This window comes from Pararge aegeria, chromosome 27, assembly GCF_905163445.1.
Source record: "Pararge aegeria chromosome 27, ilParAegt1.1, whole genome shotgun sequence".
In the NCBI taxonomy this organism is placed as follows: Eukaryota; Metazoa; Arthropoda; class Insecta; order Lepidoptera; family Nymphalidae; genus Pararge; species Pararge aegeria.
In genome coordinates this window covers 1,364,146-1,387,723 of record NC_053206.1, presented here as the reverse complement: position 1 = coordinate 1,387,723, position 23,578 = coordinate 1,364,146, and the positions used below count along the sequence as shown (strand labels likewise).

Here is a 23,578-nt window from a genome sequence, read left to right as displayed (position 1 = left end):
ACGGCTACAAAAGTTTTTCTTTTTAAATCCTAATATGAGCGACATGTCTTTGGCGGTAGTGATAACTAGCCACGGCCGAAGCCATCGAACCCGGTAACTCTCACTTAAGTCCCCAACACTCACGACTGTATAGTCGTGATCACTGGTATCAGTGGGACCGTCAAAACTGTACTCCTTAGTGACATATAAAATAGATATATGATGATGATAGTGAGTTTAATGATTATGATATGTCAAAGTCAAAAAATTTCTTTATTCAAATAGGCACATAGATGGCACTTTTTATGCGTTGATTATATACAAAATGTGTACATAGCAGTGAGTAGCGACGGCGATAACTACATTCGTAAACTTAAAACTAAAGCTACGAGGGTTCCAAACGCGCCCTGGTCTAAGAAGAAGCCCACAACAAACTTAGCCGGCCGAAATGTTGCCCAAATACAAGAGTATTTGTTTTGAACATTGGAATGAATATTTAAATGAGAGATCGCTTGATAAAGGTATATGGTACAGGACCATTCAATCTGAGCCCCTCATCCTGGTTTTTGAATAGTAACATTAGTAGGAATAAGTTAGTTCTAGCATTTAGACTTATATCTGGGCACATGCCTTTAGGCAAGTTCAAATATCTAATGAGGAAAGTTGATTCTCCCAATTGTGATTTATGTGGTGAGGTAGATGATATTTTGCACCTACTAATGGCGTGTGTTCGGAATCACAGCTAGCGAGAAACACTAACCTACGAACTGAATATTAATTTTATGTACATTGGCATTTTTAACTCTATTATTAGCGAACCGTTGAGCATTTCGGCAATGAAACTTTATAGATTTGTTGGTGATTCTCTCAAATTGTTGTAGTTTAAGATATATGTTTATTAAGGATTCATATTGTGTGTAACGATGGGGCTGACATATAGGTAACCTATAAAAGTCCCTTAAATAAATAGATTAAAAAAAAAAACTTAGCCGGGTGTTCTTTTTGTTATCACCATTTACATTGTCATTAGAAAATATTTAAGAAGCAAAACCTGGTTAGAACAATTGTTCACAACCAAGCTTTTTATCGTTTACGTAATACTTTATACTATAACTAGCTATTACCCGCGACTTCGTCTGCGTTTGATTTTGTATTTTGATGTGGCATTCAATTTAGTTTCAGTCCTAAAAAAATTAAAGTATTCAGTATCGCTAAGCCTTAAATGAGGGGTTTGCTGATGTCCGCTGAGAAGTGCTGTCCTGTAAATTAAACACATATTATAACCTCTATAGTACAAAAATAATTATTTAAATCGGTTATAATTTGTCGGAATTATGGTGTAAAATGAGTAAACCAGACCGACAGGAAACGAGTGGCGCGCGTTTAATACGAGAAATTTCACATGAAAATTGTTTATGAACGTTTTTTGGCAGGTGCACCAGTCGCTTTAATATAAATTTAAAATGCATATAAAAAATTTCGGAACCGACAGGATTTGAACCTGCGACTCTCTGGCAATCGCGTCCTGAGAGCTTTCTGCAATTAAGCATTGGCTCTCCTACCGTCAATGCCGAAATTAGTATATGCCCTTTTACATCAGTCTTATAGCGACTGTAGCGTCATCTAGTAGGAAACGTTGCAGTTTCGATCTACGCTTTAATATAATTTTAGAGGTAAGGTCGAAATGGCGAGTCCGCAACGATTTCCTGTATTGATACGAAAATATGATTCATAAATCGTCGCGGTGATTCCTGGTGGTGAAGTAAAATGTCGTTTATTCAAATATCTTTATGTGGTAGTAGAGTTTTATGTGACGGAGCTCGTCCGGGTAAGTGCTACCGCAATGGTTATTTCTGCGGCTAAGCGGCATCGCTGTGCTCCGGTCTGAGGGTGCGGCTGCCGGTGCAATTACAGACACATGAGGCTAAGGAATGAAGCGGTTATAACCCAATGGGTAGGACTTCAACTCCACTTTCGGGGAGCCGAGTTCGAATCCCCTTTAATTACCGGCCCACTACAGGGTACGGGTCTCCTCCCACAATGGGAAGGGGTTAAGGCCGTAGTCCACCACGCTGGCCCAGTGCGGATTGGTGGACTCCACATACCTTTGAGAACATTATGTAGAATTCTCAGGCATGCGGGTCACGATGTTTTCCTTCAACGTCGAAGCAAGTGATATTTTTAATTACTTCAAACGCAAGTCAGAGGTGCGTGCTGGGATTCGAACTCGGCCCCCCGAGATCCAACCCAGTGCGCTATCACCGCTTCAATTATTACTATAATAAAATAAAAATCCTTGTGCAAGCATCACCAAGATCGGCGTTTGAGCCGAAAATAGGCAATAAACAAACAGACAAACGTTTGCGTCTTAGAAAATAAATAAAATTGAGGTGTCTATAATATCAAATGCAATTAAATATCGTCTTTTATCCTATAACTTGAGTTTTTTTGCGTTTTAATCAATTAAATATCATTTTCTGTAACCGTGAGAGATAACATCGTGAGGAAAACTGCTTTCCCCAGAGTTATCTATTATGATTTTAGGGCGTGTGAAGTCCACCAATCCGCACTTGGGCAGCGTGGTGGACTACATATTGGATCTTAACAATTATTCATTCAAGACAACATCTCCTGAGGATGCTCCGGTTTCGGAGCGAAACGTGCGTAGAGGGTACATTGCCGAGGATCTGTTTGGTGTGGAGTATACGGAATGAAGTAATTATAAATTACACCATACAGATTCTCCTGCTGTTCGCGGAGTATGGCAAATTAAGCTTAATTTTCATAATATATAAACCTTTCTCATTCTGAGATGAGATCCGTGCCATGTCGGGGACCGGCGATGAGTTGATGAAGATGTTTATGATGAGCTTTTTACTCAATGCACATACATTTTTTTTTGTACATCCTTATCCCTACTTCCCTACTGATTACTACTATCCCCTATCCCTACTAATATTATAAATGTCAATGTAAGTTTGTTTGTTACGCTTTCACGCAAAAACTACTTACTTAACCGTTCCCCATGAAACTTTGTACACATATTCTTGGAAGTGTTAGAAGTAATATAGGACACTTTTTATCCCGACATTAAGATCGGTTCCTTTTGGGGAGGGGACGAAAGTGTTTGACGATTTTACACCATAACTCCGACAAATTATAACCGATTTTATTAATTATTTTTGTACTATAGAGGTTGTAATATGTGTTTAATTTTGCCCAAACTTTGTGTGGATCTGTAGAATGTGGTTGGAGATAAATGACAGAACTCCTCAGCGGACAGCAGCAAACCCCTCATTTAAGGCTTAGCGATACTGAATACTTTAAATTTTTTTAGAACTCAAACTAAATTGAATGCCACATCAAAAACAAAATCAAACGTAGACGAAGTCGCAGGCAACAGCTAGTCATTCTTAAAAACAAAAAAAAAAAAAAAAAAAGAACAAACACTTTAAGAATGTAGTATGTAACAAAAAGCGGCCTTATCGATAAGAAGTGATCTCTGCCAGGAAACCTTAGGATACTAAATTAGGTACTTGTATTATATAAAAGCCGTACCCCAAATCGGTAGCGGCATCGTTTCGGAACGTAAGTCGCTTAGCGGCAACGTCTTGTCCGTAGAGTAGTAACCAGCCACGACCGAAAATAGCCACCGGAACAGACCAGTGACTATTCTGAAATTGTAAATTACCCTGCCTGGGGGCAGAATTCGGGACCTCACCACTGCGCAAAGAAGGTTATTAAACAGAACCTACCAGGGCATCAGCATCGATGAACAGTTCATTAGGTCGTTACGTAGATGTGACGTAGACGCGGACGTCAAGTTCTAGATGACTTCGGTCACGTATCAATATTATGACTAACCGCAGGCATTGCGTATCGTCAAGATATTGTTTATCGAATTGCGTTGTACTCGAGCGTTTTGTGTTGAATCTTGGTACTTAAAAATTGTGACACCTTTATATCTAACTCCATAACTTTTACGGGGGTTGGGCATTAGATAAGACGTTTTGGCGCGTTTGGCAATTGATAAACTACGATTTGATATTGCTCAACACGCTTCCCGTCCTTAGTTTCGTCGGGAATCCATCGGGGTCCGGTGTATTTGTGACACCTTTATATAAAACTCCATAATTGTAATGGGAGTTGGGCAATAGATAACGACATTTTGGCGCGTATGTGTACTGCGAATTTGGCAATGGATAAACTACGATTTGATATTACTCAACACACGTTCCATTGTACCAGTTTGCTCTGGCATCCCCCGGAATTCGTTTTATCAGTGTATTTAACCAGTCTTTTTAATGTATTTCTTCGAGAAACGGGTCTCATAACTCATAAGAGCTGGGGATATAGAGCTAAGACACAACAGTGTTTTAATTTAATTTTTTCTTTCTTTTTTTTGTACAATTTTCGCTTGGTAGGTACTTATTCGTAAGCAATTGTGGTTAATGTTAAGTAAAAGGTCACATAATTTATTTAAGTAAAATGTTTCCCCTGTGTTTACCTATATTCTATATATATATATATGTATATAAATATATATATGTATATAAATATGTATATATATATATATATATATGTATATAAATATATATATATATATAAATATATACATGTATGCAGTGCCGGATTAACCACATTACGGTAGCAATTGCTACGGGCCCCGCGCGAAAGGGGGCCCCGCATATTTAATATCACTCATCTCTGCCTGACTGACTGACTGACTGACAGACGGACACGCACACGCACACAGACATCGCCTATAGTAATTTACTAAACTATTAATTACTTGCAAAATTGTAACCTATAGATAGCAAATACGTATTGTATTTAAGATACGTATTGAGTATTGAATTGTATTTTTACCACTTTATACATAAGAACCCATAGCAGATCAAGGGCTCTTTTATGGAATTTGGGCCCCGCGCTTGCTTAATCAGGCAGGCACTGTATGTATGATATAAAAAAAATATGGGCATGACAAAAATACAAATAGAATACAGAAACTGTGCTTTATTATAACTTTTGTGATGTATTTAGTACAGAAATAATTAAATAATCAAATGTTATCGTATATGTATAACTAAGTTGTGGAAACTGCATTGGTTTATGTGATATAAAAATACTGCATTACTTTTATGTGTTTGTTTTACTGTTTGTTTCCCTTGAAAAGCTAGTAAATAAATAAGAACCGCTTATCATCATATCAACCTATTACCCATTGGCCCACTATAGGAAACGGGTCTCCTTCCACCATGAAAAAAGGTTAAGGTCGTAGTCCACCACGCTGGCCCAGTGCGGAATGCTGGACTCCACACCTTTGAGGACATTATGGCGAACTCTCAGACATGCAGGTTTCCCCACGATGTTTTCCTTCACCGTTGAAGCAAGGGATATATTAAATGCTTTTACGCACATAACTTAGGAAAGTTAAATAAATACTATGACAATACACACATCGCCATCTAGTCTCAAAGTAAGCGCAGCTTGTGTTATGGGTACTAAGATAACTGATGAATTTTTTTTATGAATAATGTAAAGGTAGGCCTAGCGTAGGTACTATGCACGTGTCGGTCTTTTATCTTCAATAGGGTTGTCAAACTTGTCAGAAGTAAACACTTAGAATGTTTTGAATTCGTTTGCATGTAAAAATAAATATTGATTTATTATGAAACTAGCTGTTTCCCGCGACTTCGTCTGCGTTTGATTTTGTTTTTTCATGTGGCACTAAATTTAGCTGCAGTTCTAAAAAAAAATAGAGTATTCAGTATCGCTAAGCCTTAAAATAGGGATTTTCTGCTGTCCGCTGAGGAGTTCTGTTTTCTATCTCCAACCACAGTTTAGGCAAAATTAAACACATAATATAACCTCTATAGTATGAAAATAATTATTTAAATCGGTTTTAATTTGTTGGAGTTATGGTGTAAAATCGTCAAGCACTATCATCCCCTCTCCCAAAGGAACCGAGCTTAATGTCGGGATAAAAAGTATCCTGTATTACTTCTAACACTTCCAAGAATATGTGTACAAAGATTCATGATGATCAGTTAAGTAGTTTTTGCGTGAAAGCGTAACAAACAAACTTACATTGACATTTATAAAATAAAATTAGTATGATATGATATACTTATTGCATCCTTCATATTTATTTCGTAATTAGGTTACAAGTTGTATAGAGATAATTAGTATACCGCCCTCGCCTGTTTTAGACCCACTGGGTATTACATCAAACCGTTTAAGGAGTGAAACGAACCATATAACAATGACATGATTATAGTCGAGGTTAATACTTCTAGTTTCTAGAGAATTTACCATGACATCTTGTAGTTACCATGTTTTTCAGTTATCCCCTAAATTACCTACTAAGATAATTGACGGCCGACTGGCGCAGTGGGCAGCGACCCTGCTTTCTGTGTCGTGCCGTGGGTTCGATTCCCACAACTGGAAAATGTTTGTGTGATGAGCATAAGTGTTTTTCAGTGTCTGTATATGTATTTTCTTATTATTTATGTATATATAAATACATAAAAATATTCATCAGTCATCTTAGTACCTATAACACAAGCTACGCTTACTTTGGGGCTAGGTGGCGATGTGTGTATTGTCGTAGTATATTTATTTATTTATTATTTATTTACTAAATAAATAAATTTACTACGACAATACACACATCGCCATCTAGGCCAAAACAGTTAAATTCGTCAATTTTCTTATTGGTTTTACAGTGCTGATAGATAAAATATAAGGAACACAGACAGTGAAGTTCACTTCATACTATCGTAAAAGCACTGCCTACCTATAACTTGATATAACTCTTATAGTAGGAGGATGTTCCCATTTTATGCCAGCTCCCCGCTTTAAACATACACTGGTCACAAACTTTATGCTATATTCATCTCTCACAAGACAAAAAAATGAATTTATAAAGTAAAATGTAAATTGTTGATATTGGAAAAAAGCAACTGCTGAGTTTCTTGCCGGCTTCTTCTCGGTGGAATCTGCCTTCCGAACCGGTGGTAGAGTCACTACACACACACATACTTGACGTTTCAAAAGTGCTTATATTATTAGGCCTACTTGAAATAAATGAATTTTGAATTTTGAATTATGCACGCCACTGGTCACTGAAAGCCCTACTACTGGAACTTGCATGAAGAAATAAGGATGCCGAATTTCTAATAGTCCTTTTATGAGCTCGAAATCTTGAGAGGTCGTTAAAACCGGTTAGCGATTCTATAAATATGTCAGTACGGCTGTATATAACCGCGTTGACTCGGGAGGTGAAGGGCATACGTGATTCACTGCGCGGGCGCAGTCTTTGTCCGTTCTCAGTTAGAGGAGTGTAGGGGGAGGGGAGGTTTAGACGTAAACATCGATTGTCATATCAGCCGCCTTTGTATATGATTCGGTCACTCGCAATCGAGGAGTTCTTTTCGGTTATGGGAGTAAAATATATCTTTTTTAGCTCGGGATTTCCACATTGGACATAATCATATCTGACAATTTAATTTATGTGTATAAAAATATAACAAAATTTAAAAAGAAAGTGGACTGTTACAATATTAATATTAGAAGTAAAAATAAACTTGTAGTGCAGTTTACTAGGCTGCATAAAATTAGTAATTCATTTAAGGGTAATTGTATATTGTTTTATAACAAATTACCAGATGAAATCCTTGAGATGTCTCTCAATAAGTTCAAAGTTTACATAAAACGTAAGCTTATAGAAAAGTCCTATTATAATATTAAGGATTACATGTATGATAAAAAAAGCTTAGGTATGAATGAATGAAACTCGACTGTGAGATGGTGAATCACCATTGGTGATAAAAAGAAAAAATCCTTGCTGAGTTTGTTGCGGGCTCTTCTTAGACCAGGGCGCGTTTGGAACCCTCCTAGCTTTAGTTTTAAGTTAACGAATGCAGTTATCACCATCACTAACATTAGTGTTACATGTTAAATGTATGAACGCTTCATAAGTGCCTGTGATAAGGTCTACATGAATAAAACATTTTTGAATTTTGATTTTGAATTTTGACAGAACGTTTGTAAAACCAAAATCATAGTTAGGGATTTGCGACTCTAAAACAAGTGACATTAGGTCCAAAAGCAACTGATGGACTCAGTGAATCTAGTAAAAGTTCCATTTTAAAAGGTTAATTTTTAGACGCTTTTTAACAGCTTCACTTATATGTTTGTTTGTATGTTTGTACTCCCTTTGGACTTTATTTTGACCCTCTTCAAACGGTCTGATTCCGTTCAAACTTTGTAGATACATCGAGGAGCTATGACAATACACTAACTTGAGATTTATCCATTTTTTTATTTGAAAAAATAAGATTTTTGTTAATTTAAATTTCCAACCATTATCTTTAGCCGATTTCTCTCATATTTATCAAATGTGATGGCGAATGTGTTACCGATTCATTTTGCTCTAATAAAAATGATAATTTGAGACAAACTTAAAAAAACACGCTTTTATAAATAAACTAAACTAAGAAGGTAGAAATTAGTTTGATTTTTTACATCAAACGTGTTTTTTAGTTTTTTTTTTTTTAATTATTAATTAATTTTTTTTTTAGTTGCCTTCTTCTTCGTCAGGAAACAAAGAAGATAATAAAATTTAATGAATCAAAAAAATGCAGAAGTATTTGTGAGGTTAAATTTAGACGTCAATTTACTTTCTAAATTAACCGATGATGACATGAAAGTACTAGGAAAACACGTGTAGTGAGGAGATGCTTCCTGTTCTGGCGCACTTCCAAAACAACCCGGCGTGTATTGAACCGCATGTAAATGACATAATATGATAACCTCAAAGGTGTAATGATTGCTATGACTAACTTTTTTTTTTACAAACCAAAAAGATGGCCTAGAGCAAGGTAAGCGAAATAAAGTGCCGCCCTGTGTCCATCAGTAGTAGTAGATCTTTTTGTGACACCGTGCTTATTTCCACCGCTTAAAGCAGCATTGTTGCAATGCTGTGTTACACTGGAAACCACGCTCTTCAGACTGGAACCATGCTGTTCAGCGGCAGAAATAAGCATGGCGATAATACTACCCGCAACGAGCTCTGTAACAAAAAAAACTACTACTACTCTACTACAAAAGCTATGACAGGTGATATTTCAGATCTAAGTAGGTAATTGGGAGTAGCTTCGGTTGCGGCTAGGCGCAATCCTACCAGGTAAGTAGATGACTGACCGATAAGTACTAGGACAACACGAGTGATGAAGACATTCTCGCATGTTCGCATCTTTCTCACAACAACTCAGAGGATACTGAACTGCATGTAAATGACATACGATACCCTCTGTGGCGCAAGGATGTTAAAGCTAACATAGCTTCAATCCCAGGTCGATTTCCGGTTAGCAAGGTACTGTTAATTGCTTCTATATAAAAAAAACATTGAATCCTTAGTAGGTGACTTCGATCATAAGTTTGTTGCAAGGCCAGGTACGTAGATATTTGACCGTCAAGTACTAGGGCAACACGTATGCAGAGGAGATGCATGTATGTCTTAAATTATTTCCTAAGTATATTGAACCGTTTGTAAATATCCACTTCAGCAAAGATTCGAAATTTGAGAGATTGCAGATAGACTTAAGTTTTTTTTTTTCATTTCACTACAGGTTAGCCAGCCCTACTGCAATCTCAGTTGGCAGTATTTGCCGGTAGGGCGCTAACTAGCCACGGCCGAAACCACTCACCAGACACTATTTCGATTCCCGAAAATCGAAAAGGTTCGACTCCCGACAATGATAAATCTGAAAATTGCTTGTTGAAGTTATACTTCTTTTGGCGCGGTAGGGGAAAATGGTGAGAGTAATTTTTTACGATGCGCGCGCACACCGTCACAAAAAACCGACACCATGAAGTTAGCTATAGTCAACATTTTAGTTTTTCTACAAGGATTTACTAAGGTTTATATTACTAAGGTTTTTTTATTGTTAGTGTCGTTTTTTCTACACACGTAGAATAATGCGAAAGATAAAATTTAAAAAAAAACTTTTGGTTTTTGAAAAAAAAATTATCTTGTCACGCCAAAGAAGTATAACTTCTAACGCGTGTACATAAGTACACACACGTTATATTTTTCTTAACTTTGTACCCACGAGTCTCCTACTTAGTTTACGGCTAGTATAAATTTAATCATAGTTTAAACATTGGACACTCAAAACTAAACAATAAGGACTATTTGTAGGGCGTTCGACCTAAATTTTAATAAGTTTGTTTAACCAATTTAATTGCACCCACTCGAGCAAGGCGATTACATTGAATCTGATAAGGAAGCATGCACGCAGTAACAATGGAATGGGTTATGAACGTAGCCGAGGTCCTATACTAAATCGTGTACAATAAAATCAAATCTATACAAAAATAAATAACAGTATATCCATGTAAAGAACTCTGTCTGTCTTCACTAACGAAAAACAAAGCAATGCCAAAGTAAGATTGAGATTCCAGGTATAAATATTTCCTTTCACCAATCGATTTTCATTCATAAAACCTAAGTTGTCTATGATTCTTGCTATAACGTTTGGTATTTTGTGTTTCAAAGGATTAAAAGTTTATTATTTATTTTTTTTCAACTATTGGATAAAAGCACGCGTTACTTCGTAAAACCGTAGGTATGTAAACGCCGTAGAAAGTACCTACAGAGGTGAGCCGCGTGGTGCTCCTTCTGAACTTTTAAAAAATCGAGAAAAATAGTTTTTAATAGTTTTTGTGGAAAAAACTAAATAACCGTAATAAAAAAGTGTTACTAGAATATAGACATAGTAGCGTCATAAACGCTATATTATCAGTAAATAACAATGATTTGTAATAATTTTGCACGGGTTTCCTAACAAATAAGAGATGCTAATGCGGAGATAATACTGTTTATTCACATCTCGTTTTATCAGACGGTAAACACGTCCTCACTCGACCAAGGTCGCGTGAAGAATGACGCGCGTGCATTGACCGCACTAAGTGATTTCGAATTTCGAATGCACGTTGCATTTTTTAAATACCGCCAATTAATAATATGAAACTGTTTTATAGGGCTGCCAAAACTAAGGATTGTTTTTAGTCGACAAGTCATCTTTAATGTACAGTCTTATCCCTAATGATAATAATGATAGCATTAATTACACTTTGTTATTGAAATGTTGACGTAGTACCGTATTTTGATGATATTTTAAATGGAACAACAGTAGGTAATGGTTCTTAATAATTACTCTATATGGTGATAAGGTAGTCTGATAAGAGAATTATTTTTAGTTTTTAATATATTTCTAGTAAACACAATACCTACGTCATTTGACGGCCGATTGGCACAGTTTGTAGCGACCCTGCTTTCTGAGTCCAAGGCCGTGGGTTCGATTCCCACTACTGGAAAATGTTTGTGTGATGAGCATAAATGTTTTTCAGTGGCTGGGTGTTTATATGTACATTCTAAGTATTTATGTATGAAAAAATATTCATCAGTCATCTTAGTACCCATAACACAAGCTAGGCTTAAATTAGGGCTAGATGTCGTGTGATGTGTGTTTTATTTTTTTTTAATGGGTTCCGCACCCAAAGGGTAGAAAGTGACGAGAGTGAAGGCGTTACTAAACAAATATAACATACTAAACGGTATACCTAACAAAACAACGTATACTGTTGTTAGTATATTATGAAAATTAAGCTTAATTTGCTACACTCCGCGAACAGCAGGAGAATCTGTATGGTGTAATTTATAATTACTTCAATCCGTATACTCCACACCAAACAGATCCTCGGCAATGTACCCTCTACGCACGTTTCGCTCCGAAACCGGAGCATCCTCAGGAGATGTTGACTTTACAATGAATATAATTGTTGTCTTAATATATTATGGATTTCCGCAAAGTAACGCCTGCTTGTATCCAATACTGTTGTTAGTGACAAAGGGTATTAGACTTTGAGAACATTATTGAGAACTCTCAGACTGGCAGGTTCTCCCCTCACGATGTTTTCTTTCACCGTTTAATATCATAAGGTCAAAATTCTCGTATCGGAACACATGTCTGACTTGCCAGCGCTATCAATTCTTATCAGTAGAGTACCGGCGGCTGTTCCTACGAAATTAAACGTTTAATGATCGCTAAAACAAAACAATGAGCTATTTTAACCGCCCACCACAGACAGTGGCGTGCACAGATGGTATGCACCTACGTACAACGGAAGGTTCCGGCCGACCAAGTACGCAGACAAGCCCAGAGAAAGAAGAAGAAGAGGGTATGGGTATTATTAAAAAAATAAAAAGAAGAGGAGAATATACTGCGGGTGGTAAAAAATTTTGAAATACATACATTCGAATAACTACATACTAATACATAAACTAGTGTACACAAATAGATCAAAAGTACATAATAATAAAAATAAACTAATATATTTAATTTATATACAACGCACACATCGCCATCTAGCCCCAAAGTAAGCGTGTGTTATGGGTACTGAGATGACTGATAAATATTTTAATGAATAATATACATAAATACTAATATGTGATATAAAAACACCCAGACACTGAAAAACATTCATGCTCATCACGCAAACATTTTCCAGTTGTGGGAATCGAACCCACGGCCTTGGACTCAGAAAGCAGGGTCGCTGCAAACTGCGCCAATCGGCCTTCCAAATATATATAACTAGCTGTTTCCCGCGACTTCGTTTGCGTTTGATTTTGTTTTTTGATGTCGCATTCAATTTAATTGTAGTTCTAAAAAAAAATTAAATTATTCAGTATCGCTAAGCCTTAAATGTGGGGTTTGCTGGTGTCCGCTGAGGAGTTCTGTCCTCTATCTCCAACTACATTCAGACCTACACAAATTTTGGGCATAATAAAACACATAATATAACCTCTATAATACAAAAATAATTATTGAAATCTGTTATAATTTATCGGAGTTATGGTGTAAAAACCTCAAACACTTTCATCCCCTCTCCTAATGGAACCGAGCTTAATGTCGGGATAAAAAGTATACTATATTACTTCTAACACTTCCAAGACTATGTGTAAAAAGTTTCATGAGGATCGGTTAAGTAGTTTTTGCGTGAAAGCGTAACAAACGATAGCGATATGCATCATACAAGCTAAAGTGGCAGGCCGAAGGTCTAGCCGGAGAAGAATATCATGGCTCAAAAACCTACGACAATGGTTAAAAAAAAGAACCAAATCATTATTTAGAGCAGCGTTGTCCAAAGTAGAGAAAGCCCTAATGGTTGCCAACCCTCATAAGGAAACGGCACCCTAAGAGGAAGAAAATTAAAAAATTATATTAATATCTTCATTATATCTTTTTATAACAAATTACCAGATGAAATCCTTGAGATCTCTCTCAATAAGTTTATATAAAACGCAAGCTTATAGAACAATCCTATTATAATATTAAGGATTACATGTATGATAAAAAAAGCTTGGATATGAATTGATATTACTGCATAGCTCAACATTAACTAGACTGTGAGATGGTCATTTTTGAATTTGAATTTGTTGTCAACAGATTGTCAGAATACAAACTACGAGTGTATTTTGAAGTCAATAGATTATCAGACTACTGTAATACGTTTATATTTTGCAATCTTCCGTGTTGTGTGATTCTCAAAAAATAGATTTCACAAAATTTAATATGTAGGTAGGGAATAACTACAAAAATCTTTATTTAACTTTCAATTAAATACTAATTTTTGAATAGACTTTTTATTATTATACCAACTAAGACGATTTTCCAATGCTTAATAGTTTCGAGCAATCCGGTTTATTCTCTTTCCTCAATTTCGTGGAAGGTCAAGTTTTTTTTTGTACCTACGTAAACTGTTTGTGACTCAATGATTACTATTTTTATTAGAAAAATGGATACGTAAACATACCCCATATACGTAAACAATGGATTTTTAGGTACTTTCTATTGAAAAGTTAAACTTTAAGTTTAAATTGCTTTGTTTCCATAACATTGAAATCAAGGTTGAAAATACGTAAATATGAAAACTCAAACAATGTTGCAAAGATAAGATAAAATCTGCCTATTTATTACTATCTTAGGTTAGATTAGTATCGTTTACATCAATTAGTAACGGAATCATATTATTTTAAACCATTGGTTTAATTTAACTAAACAAAAGCGCAACAACACAAAGAGTCTACCTACCAGAAAAACATAATACACAAGCGGGTTTATCGATCCGGAGCCAGGGACATAAATTCAAATGTACAGGTTACGTGTTCGAAGGTCAAAGGCACCTAGACGTCTCGACGGGTCAACGGACCCATAAGGGGATAAAACTCCTAAACTGCTATGACTGCCTGGTACTTTCGATCGACGCGCGATGAAAGCTTGCTCAAATAACATATAAAAAAAGCTAATTTCAAGACAAAAGCTGTTTTAGAAACCGGTTCAGTCTGAATTGTATTCACAAACAAAGAGGGTTTCGTACCATCGCCGTACAATAAAAAAACTCTACAGAGTATCACCTTTATTAAGAGCGAGCAAAACAAACACGTTTCTTGTCCTACATATTCTACTTCCTTACTTTTCCTACTATATATTTTTTATTTATATTATAAATGTGAAAGTGTGGATGTTTGTTACTTAATCACATACATGGAAGATAACAAGGCTACCCTTAATCCAGATTCCTTAAAGTAGTTAAATAAATAAATAAATATACTACGACCATACACACATCGCCACCTAGCCCCAAAGTAAGCGTAGCTTGTGTTATGGGTACTAAGATGACTGATGGATATTTTTATGAATTATATATACATAAATACTTAGAAAATACATATAAACACCCAGACACTGAAAAACACTTAATGCTCATCACACAAACATTTTCCAGTTGTGGGAATCGAACCCACGGCCTTGGACTCAGAAAGCAGGGTCGCTGCCCACTGCGCCAGTCGGCCGTCCCGAAAAAGTTCCCGAGGGAAAATTGTTTACGAGCTAAGCCGCGGGCAGACAGCTTTGAAATGTGGTACGCATGTCTTTTACACTTATAATTTTACTTTCACCCACTTATTTTGAGGAAGCCTGCACGCGTGAGAGTTCTCCATAAAATTCTCAAAGGTGTGTGGGGTCCACCAAGTCGCACTTTGCCAGCTCGGTGGACTGCGGCCTTAAGCCCTTCTCATTGTGGGAGGAGTCCCATGCCCTGTAATGGGCTGGCAATGGGATGATATGATGATGAAAATAATGAAGGAGATATGAAGTTCTACGCAGGCGAAGTACCCGGCCAGTCGAGAATAATTTTTGGTCTCACTTAATATACTCGCATTATTTCGCCCGCCTAGTAACTGAACCCCACGCCCAATAAACCGAAGCTGCAGAACTAAATTGATCCCAATTACTAAATTGCGAGCAAAGACCCATTCTATATATAGAAGTTATTGTGTGCCATTTTAGATCCATCAGAGACGAATTGTTGGGATGAACACATAATCTATGCTAATATTATAAAGGGGTAAGATTTTCGAAGTTGGGGAAAAATGATGAGAGTAAATTTTTACGGCGCGCGCACACCGTCACAAAAAACCGCCACCCTGAATTTACCTAGAAGGTTTGAATATCAAAGTCTGCGGGCTCATTCCGGTGATTTAATTGATTCAATTGTACTAAAATCTCAAATTTTTATGTTGGGTGAAACTTGTTTGCCCGATAATGAGTCTATTAGTATTCAAAATTTAATTACGTGTATTATGTCCATTTCTTTAATTATTTTTATAGTTACTTGAAAAGGCCGAAGAGTGATATAGATTATTTTTTTTATCCCAGGGGAAAAAACAGGGGAGGAAGAACTACCTATAATATTATAAATGCGAGAGTATGTTTAATTGTTTTTTTGTTCGTCCTTCTTTTATGCTCTATCTTAGCAATCGACTGACTTGATATTAAGTATAGAGACAGTTGAAAGGACGGACCGTAACATAGGTTACTAATATTTTAAAAGCGAAAATATGTTTCATTTTTGACGTGACAACGTCTTATAATTCGATGGAGCCGGCTGCACGCACGAAAAAACATGACAACATGCGGCGTTACCTCGCTCTGAGGCGTTCCATTTAAGACTTGAAGTGCAAGCGAGAGCGCGGAACGAGCGACAAAGAGGCACAATCGGCCTCCGCGCTCGGCAGCGTTCGACATCTGTCTCTCTCTTACTTGAGTGAGCAATTCGTCCGCGTGGACAGCTGCTATACAATAATACATTTACATGTTTTCTTCAAGTATGAAGTGCAGTGAAAAGTGACTCTAGTGTCAATTGTTTATAGCAACGATGATGATAGAAACTATGTACATTGTAAAAAAAATGACATAATTGTATTCATGCGTACAGGCTATGGATAGTAAAATAGGCTACTTTTGGTCCTGCGAAAACATAAAATTCCTAAGGCATATCTTATCCTAAGGTGTATCTTATGGCATAGAGATATTTGAAAGGACGTAGAGTAATTTTATACACTGGCGTGGAATACATAGCATATACATAGCTCTAATATTATAATGAAATAAAATTTTCTTTCTTTTTGTTTTTCTTCTAATATGTCATTCTTTAACAGGACTTCCCTTAACTCGGTAGGTACTGACAGAATGAATACCAGCGTTGTGGGTACATTAGTATCCGCTAGTAGGCCGAGTCAGAACATTTTTATTGGCACGACACATCATAGACTAAAGAACATCGGCGTACCCAGGGGGGGCCAGGGGAGGGAAACTGCTCCTCCCTGTAAATCTAGAAGAAATTGAATGAACTCGCTTTATCACTAATCAAAGTGTTAACAGGCTATGTGCTAACGTTTGAGGAAACCGCGCAATAGACATTAGCAAAATGCAAGGTGCAATTGGTATAAAAACCGAGCAGTGAGTAACCGCTACAGTCGCCACTGGCGGAGGACAAATTTCCTTTTATTTGTTTAACTACCCATAAATTAATTAAATCCATATAAATAATAGTTTAAAAAAACTAAAAAACAGTATATTTTCTACTTTTACTATTAGTTTGGTTTATTTATAATACCTAGCTTGTTTTTTTTTAAACTGTTATTTGATCTACTTTTCTATCAATTCCGTGGTAGCTCTTAAGTAACTGTAATTATTTTCCATATTATTAATGTGTACGGTACCCCACTACCCGCTCAGGAATCTATATTAAGACGTAACTACCATAACAGTCCCTACGCGGGTGCTGCTGAGTGCCCGATCAGTGTCTCTCGAATGCTGCGAAAAGTTCTAATTATTATTTAATACAGCCAATTAAAAAGTAGCAGCTAACGCCCTCTACCATCTAGTAGATTAATGTTTTCTGTGGAGCTGTTAGGTACGCGAACGCCATCTGTTGGTAACGCCATAGGTTTTTTACCATTTTTTGTCGGGGAACCCTAAAAAGAACGCGTGATTCTCTTAACAGATAACACTTATGCAAGTAGCGCGTAAAACCCGCCGAGATAATTAAAACGTAAAACGTAATAACGTGTCTATTGACTTACGTAACCAATCGAATCCGAGATCGTGCATTTTTCCGTATAAAAAAAAATCAAAATTTCTTTATTCATGTACGCCTATCACAGGCACTTATGAAGCGTTCTTACATATATGTTTACATAATTGTAAGGGGATGGTGATAACTTCGTACGCCAACTTAAACCTAAAGCTACAGATAAATAATTTCTCACTCTCCTGAAATAGCCGTAGAGGGATCCATTACCGAGATCCGTTACAGAGATCGAGAAAAATATTTTTAGTTATTATTTAAGTCTTTGGGCAGCAAAATGGTTGTAATCAGAGATTATAGCCGTGATTGCGCATTGGGTAGGCGTTCGACGTCACTTTCGGGAGGGACTCTGAATAACATTCATGCTTATCACACAAACATTTTCCACGGCCACGGCCCCACTCAGAAAGCACCCACGGCCTTGGACTCAGAAAAACAGCGTCGCTGCCCACTGCGCCAGTCGGCCGACAAATACTTTAGGTATTTCAACTTTAAGGACATAAAATAAAAAAATAAAAAAAAAAATATATTACGACAATACATCGCCATCTAGCCCCAAAGTAAGCGTAGCTTGTGTTATGGGTACTAAGATGACTGTTGAATATTTTCATAAATAATATACATAAATACTTAGAATATACATATAAACACCCAGACACTGAAAAACATTCATGCTCAACACACGAACATTTTCCAGTTGTGGGAATCGAGCCCACGGCCTTGGACTTAGAAAGCAGGATCGCTGCAAACTGCGCCAATCGGCCGTCTTTACACACATAATATCCCTACTAATATTATAAATGTCAATGTAAGTTTGTTTGTTACGCTTTCACGCAAAAACTACTGAACCGATCATCATGAAACTTTGGAAACATATTCCTGGAGGTAATAGAAGTAATATAGGATACTTTTTATTCCGAAAATATGCTCAGTTCGTTTGGGAGAGGTGATGAAAAAGTTTGACGGTTTTACACAAGGACTATATAAAGAATGATAGAAATATTCTTCGTTGACCTTTAGCATATAAATCAACTAACAATGCGATTTCGATTCGTCCCATAACGATTACTATTTTTTGTAAGTGATAGGGGGAGCTGAGACTGGTCAGACAGTTCTTTTCAGATATTGTTTATGCGAATAGATTTTTTTTTTATAAGAATACACAACTTGAAAATTTCAGTACAACTAAACCTAAATTGAATGTCCATGTGTCTCAAAAAACGAAAACAAACGCAGACGAAGTCGCGGGCAACAGCTAGTTATTCATAAAAATATTCATCAGTCATCTTAGTACCCATAACACAAGCTAACGCTTACTTTGGGGCTAGATGGCGATGTGTATTGTCGTAGTATATTTATTATTTATTATCTAAAAGTCGCGGGCAATAGCTAGTTATTCATAAAAATATTCATCACTCATCTTAGTACCCATAACACAAGATAACGTTTACTTTGGGGCTAGATGGCGATGTGTATTGTCGTAGTATATTTATTATTTATTATCTAAAAGGAGTTAAACGCGTAAATCGGCTTATGGGATAAACACATGTGTAAACTACACGCTGAGTAGACAAATTTGTTGATACTATTAACAGTGTTGAGTCATGTAAATACAATTTACTTGTAGTGTTACTGGAAAGAGCATCCAGTCAATGTATTGTCCAACCTCCACTTCGGACAATACATCGAATCCGGGGCAAAAACAGCTGGCAAGAAACTTGGCATCCTCAATAAGGTCAAGCGGTACTTCAGCACAGCTTCTCACCTTGTACCAAGCTCAAGTTCGATCGTGCATGGACTACTGTTCCCATTTATGGGACGGCTCTGCCAAGTATCAGCTTGATGCCCTGGATTCGGTGGATCGCCGTGCTAGAAGGCTCATCGGTGACCTAGCCAATAAAAAACTTCAGAGTTTGGAACATCGTCGCAAGGTTGCCTGCCTTTCGGTATTCTATAGGATATATTTCGGAGTGTGTGCTCAACAACTATTTGATCTATTTCCCCCGCGCCTTTTCACCATCGAACCGCGAGGCACCGTAATGATCTGCATCCCTACGTGGTCGATATACCGCGGACGCGTACGAATCGCTTCGCATCTACGTTTCTGATCCGCACCGCTAGGATCTGGAATGCCCTTCCAGCTTCCATTTTCCCTAGTGCCTACAATATGAGTACCTTCAAATCAAGAGTGAATAGGCATCTTCTAGGCAAGCGCGCTCCGCCTTAGGCTGCATCATCGCTTACCATCAGGTGTGATTGCAGTCAAGCGCTCGTCTATAAACATAAAAAAGGACATCGCGGGATTTATATTCAAAATCTATTAATGTCTGCAACAAATCGATTATAACAGGTTTTAATATATTAAAAATCCTCGAACCTAATTGCAGCGCCACCTACCGGGTCCAGTTTTATTTCCCATCTAATACGTGTCCGGGCGGTCCGCGACATTTTTCTTGCTTTTAGCATTTCTATAGCCGTCGTAACTTTCTAAACGATAGGTCCGGTCCAATTTGAATAATTTATAAAGAAGTTTGCGGGTACATTATCATAAACATCATAGCAACCTATTACTGTCCAACTACAGGGCACGGGTATGGTCCGAAAATGAGAAGGGGTTAAGGCGCAGCGCGGATTGATGGACTCTACACACCTTTGAGAACATTATGTAGACCTCTCAAGCGTGCAGGTTTCCTCACGATGTTTTCATTCGCCGTTGAAACAAGTGATATTTAAATTACCTAAAATGCACATAACTTAGAAAAGTTAGAGGTGCTGGGATTCGAACTCGACCTTCCGAAAGCAAAGTAGAGCGTCCACCCACTGCTTCTTAATTATAAAACTATTTATTTGGACAATGATTGATATCATGTTAGGAATGCGATTGACATATTAAAACAAAAAACGGTTATTGTGACTTAACCATAACCGTTACGACTAACAGCTTCCTGGACTTTTTTGTAGATAACAATGATGACTTTATAAGTCGATATGATAAATTTAACTAAAATCGTTATATTTCAGGTAATTTATAGATGGCGATGTGTGAATTGTCGTAGTATATTTATTTATTTATTATTTATATTATAAAACAAAGTCTGCCGCCGCGTCTGTCTGTCTGTCTAAGCGCGAGAAACTGAAAAACTACTACTGAAAACGCTTTCCAATAATAAGCAGAGTGACCCATGCGGAAGGTAGTGTATATTAATATAATAATAAATAAATAAATATACTACGACAATTCACACATCGCCATCTATCCCCAAAGTAAGCGTAGCTTATGTTATGGGTACTTAGATGACTGATGTATATTTTTATGAATAATATACATATAAACTCCCAGACATCGAAGAATTTTCATGTTCATCCCACAAGCATTTTCCGGTTGTGGGAATCGAACCCACGACCTTGGACTCAGAAAGCAGGATCGCTGTCCACTGCGCCAATCGGCGGTCAAATATATAAAATATGTAACAAAGATAGACTCACTGTATAGGCACACAACAGAAATTCACGTCTGTACGCGCGAAAGGTTTACGTTATGTATTCAGTATATCGGAGTACTCCCACCTTTTCTATCAAAGTTAATAGTAGATTTTGAAGAGTGTGCTCAGGAGCTATTCGATTTGGTTAAACCATCTCAAATCTAACATCGAACTGCGAAGCACCGAAAGAATCTGCACCGTTACGTTGTTGAAATACCATCTAGAAGTACGAAGCGTTTTGCTTCCTTTCTGATCCGCACCGCAAAGGCCTGGAATGGCCTCCCATCTTCCGTCTTCCCCGATACCAAAGTCAAAAATATCTTTATTCAAGTAGGCCCATAGATGGCACTTTTGATGCGTACATGAGAATTACACGGTAGTGAGATGACGGCGATGACCATATTCGTAATCTTAAAACTAAAGCTACGAGGGTTCCAAACGCGTCCTGGTCTAAGAAGAAGCCCACAACAAACTTAGCCGGGTGTTTTTTTTTTGTTATCACCTCAGCAATAATTCACACCGAAGCTTTTTTATCGATAACGTAGTCCTTTATACTATAATAGAATTTTCTATAAGCTTACGTTTAATACAAACTTTGAACTTTTTAAGAGACATCTCGAAGATATCAAAATATACCTATAATCTGGGTACTTTTACCTGGTGAATAGGCTGCAATTTTAAATCTGTCTGTTACTTGGTAGTGATTCTACCACCGGTAAGATGCAAGAATCTTCAGAGAGTAAGAACATCATTTCCAAAATTAACTATTTAGGTTGTAGCTATAGCCACTAGCCTTTCACCTCTTGTAGTGGAAAAAATATCATCAACATGCCTACTAATGTCTGCAACCTAACTCTTTTTGCATAAAACACACAGATATACAGTTTGAACTCAACACCCTGCTCAAATGTGGTTTGGTGAGCTGACCACATTATATCTTCTATTAGGTACAGGAAATAAAATTTCAGATTCATTCTAATGAATTAGTAGGTAAAATAAAGTATGACCTAAATAAATAACAGTATTTATGATAATTAGATGCAGTCTAGATTCTAGATATAAGCATAATGATTCTATTGTTACGCTAATTTTGCACAATCCGTAAACAAGCATTTGCTAAACAAAGTTGGTATGGAAATTGTTAATTTATATTGCCCATTGTTAAACCCACAGTGTCAATATCTTTGCCTTGGAAAGCATGTTAAACTGTTGATCCTGGTTTTCCTTCACAGTCCTTACAGGCCACAATACCGCATAAAAACCATGTGTTTAATAGGCTGTGGATCATAAAGAATGTATTGGTAAGACAATATATACTTTATGGGCTTGTACCACCATGAGATAGAAGACCCCAATCTCATGTGATGTGCCCTTGCGAAGTTCAGAAACTTGTATTCAACATGCTAGTACGGTCAAATTTAAAAAAGAGGTTTTTTAACATAATACAAAAATTTGCTATTGGCTAATTTTGGCCACGATTTTCCAACTATGGTAGAGATTTTATAGTGCACGAGTGTGTGTGTGACAAACAAACAAAGAAATGTACCTAGTAACAAGCATTCTAAAATAAAACATATGGAGCAGGAGCCCACACACCCATACAAATTGACCAGTGACATGTTAGTTATTTCGTAATAAAAAAAATCACAGCTATTTATTTATTTATTCCCAATCTTACATTTTTGTCATTACAGGAAAAAGTTATCCTAATGTGCCAATGCAGCACGTTATGTAAATTTTAATAAAATATATATAACTATAGTATATGATAAAATCTAAATCGCTATAATTTGTATATATTTATTACTTCCTCACTTTAAAGTTTCATTTTGTAGAAAGGAAAAATAATGAATCCTAGTACAAATGGCGGAAATAGTCAACACGAAAGTACCAGGGAACAATGAATTAGTAGGAGGAGGTGAAATCGAAAACAGCTGTTATCTGATCAAATAAAGATGTGCATTTACAACTTACTAACTAGTGCCAAACAGGTACTTTTATTAGAATCGGCTATTATAATGAGGTGGAGTATTTATTATCGCGATATTACTAACCCCAAAGGTTGAACGCATAATTAGTTATCAATAGTCCGCCTACAACTGAATTCCTAACTTTCCAAGGACACAGCTGTTGCAAAACAACACGATCACACAACTGCGCAATTCTACTAAGGAAATGTTTGTAACAAAACATCGCATTTAAAATAGATTGGAAAATACAAATATAACAATTAATCATTCATGATTCAAATCAAGAAACTCTTGTTTCAATATAAAGTCCTACTCCTATGTATGCAGTATGAGCCATCCATTGTTTATTTATAAAAAAGCTTACCACTTAGATCTTCAATCGTATTCAGCTTTCGAGCAGCCATTCTCGCTTTATTCTTCACAACACTGATGCGAAAAGTTATTTTATTGTTAATTACACTTGAAAAATAAAGTTTAAAAGGATATTTTGCGTTGTTTTTACAACAAAAATATGCGCGGCGAGCGTTTACGCGAGAAGTTCTTTGTTTTCTGTTTTGATTTGGGGTTGTTGACAGAAAAGGTGCACGTATTGTATGTCGATTATTTCTCCAGCCAATCGGAGAATGGAACGCGTTAATATCGTGC

The 23,578-nt window shown here is 36.7% G+C and overlaps 1 protein-coding gene across 1 annotated transcript in view; it reads right to left on the bottom strand.

Moving 5' to 3' along the window:
• The window catches only part of LOC120635673 (BCL2/adenovirus E1B 19 kDa protein-interacting protein 3), a 42,576-nt gene extending 19,080 nt beyond the window's left edge, over positions 1-23,496 (bottom strand). Inside the window, exon 1 of the mRNA XM_039906761.1 lies at positions 23,298-23,496. Within this exon, the coding sequence (XP_039762695.1) occupies positions 23,298-23,337 (40 nt within the window). The 5' untranslated portion in view covers positions 23,338-23,496. The remainder of the gene's footprint in view (positions 1-23,297) is intronic.
• Positions 23,497-23,578: the final 82 nt, after the last annotated feature.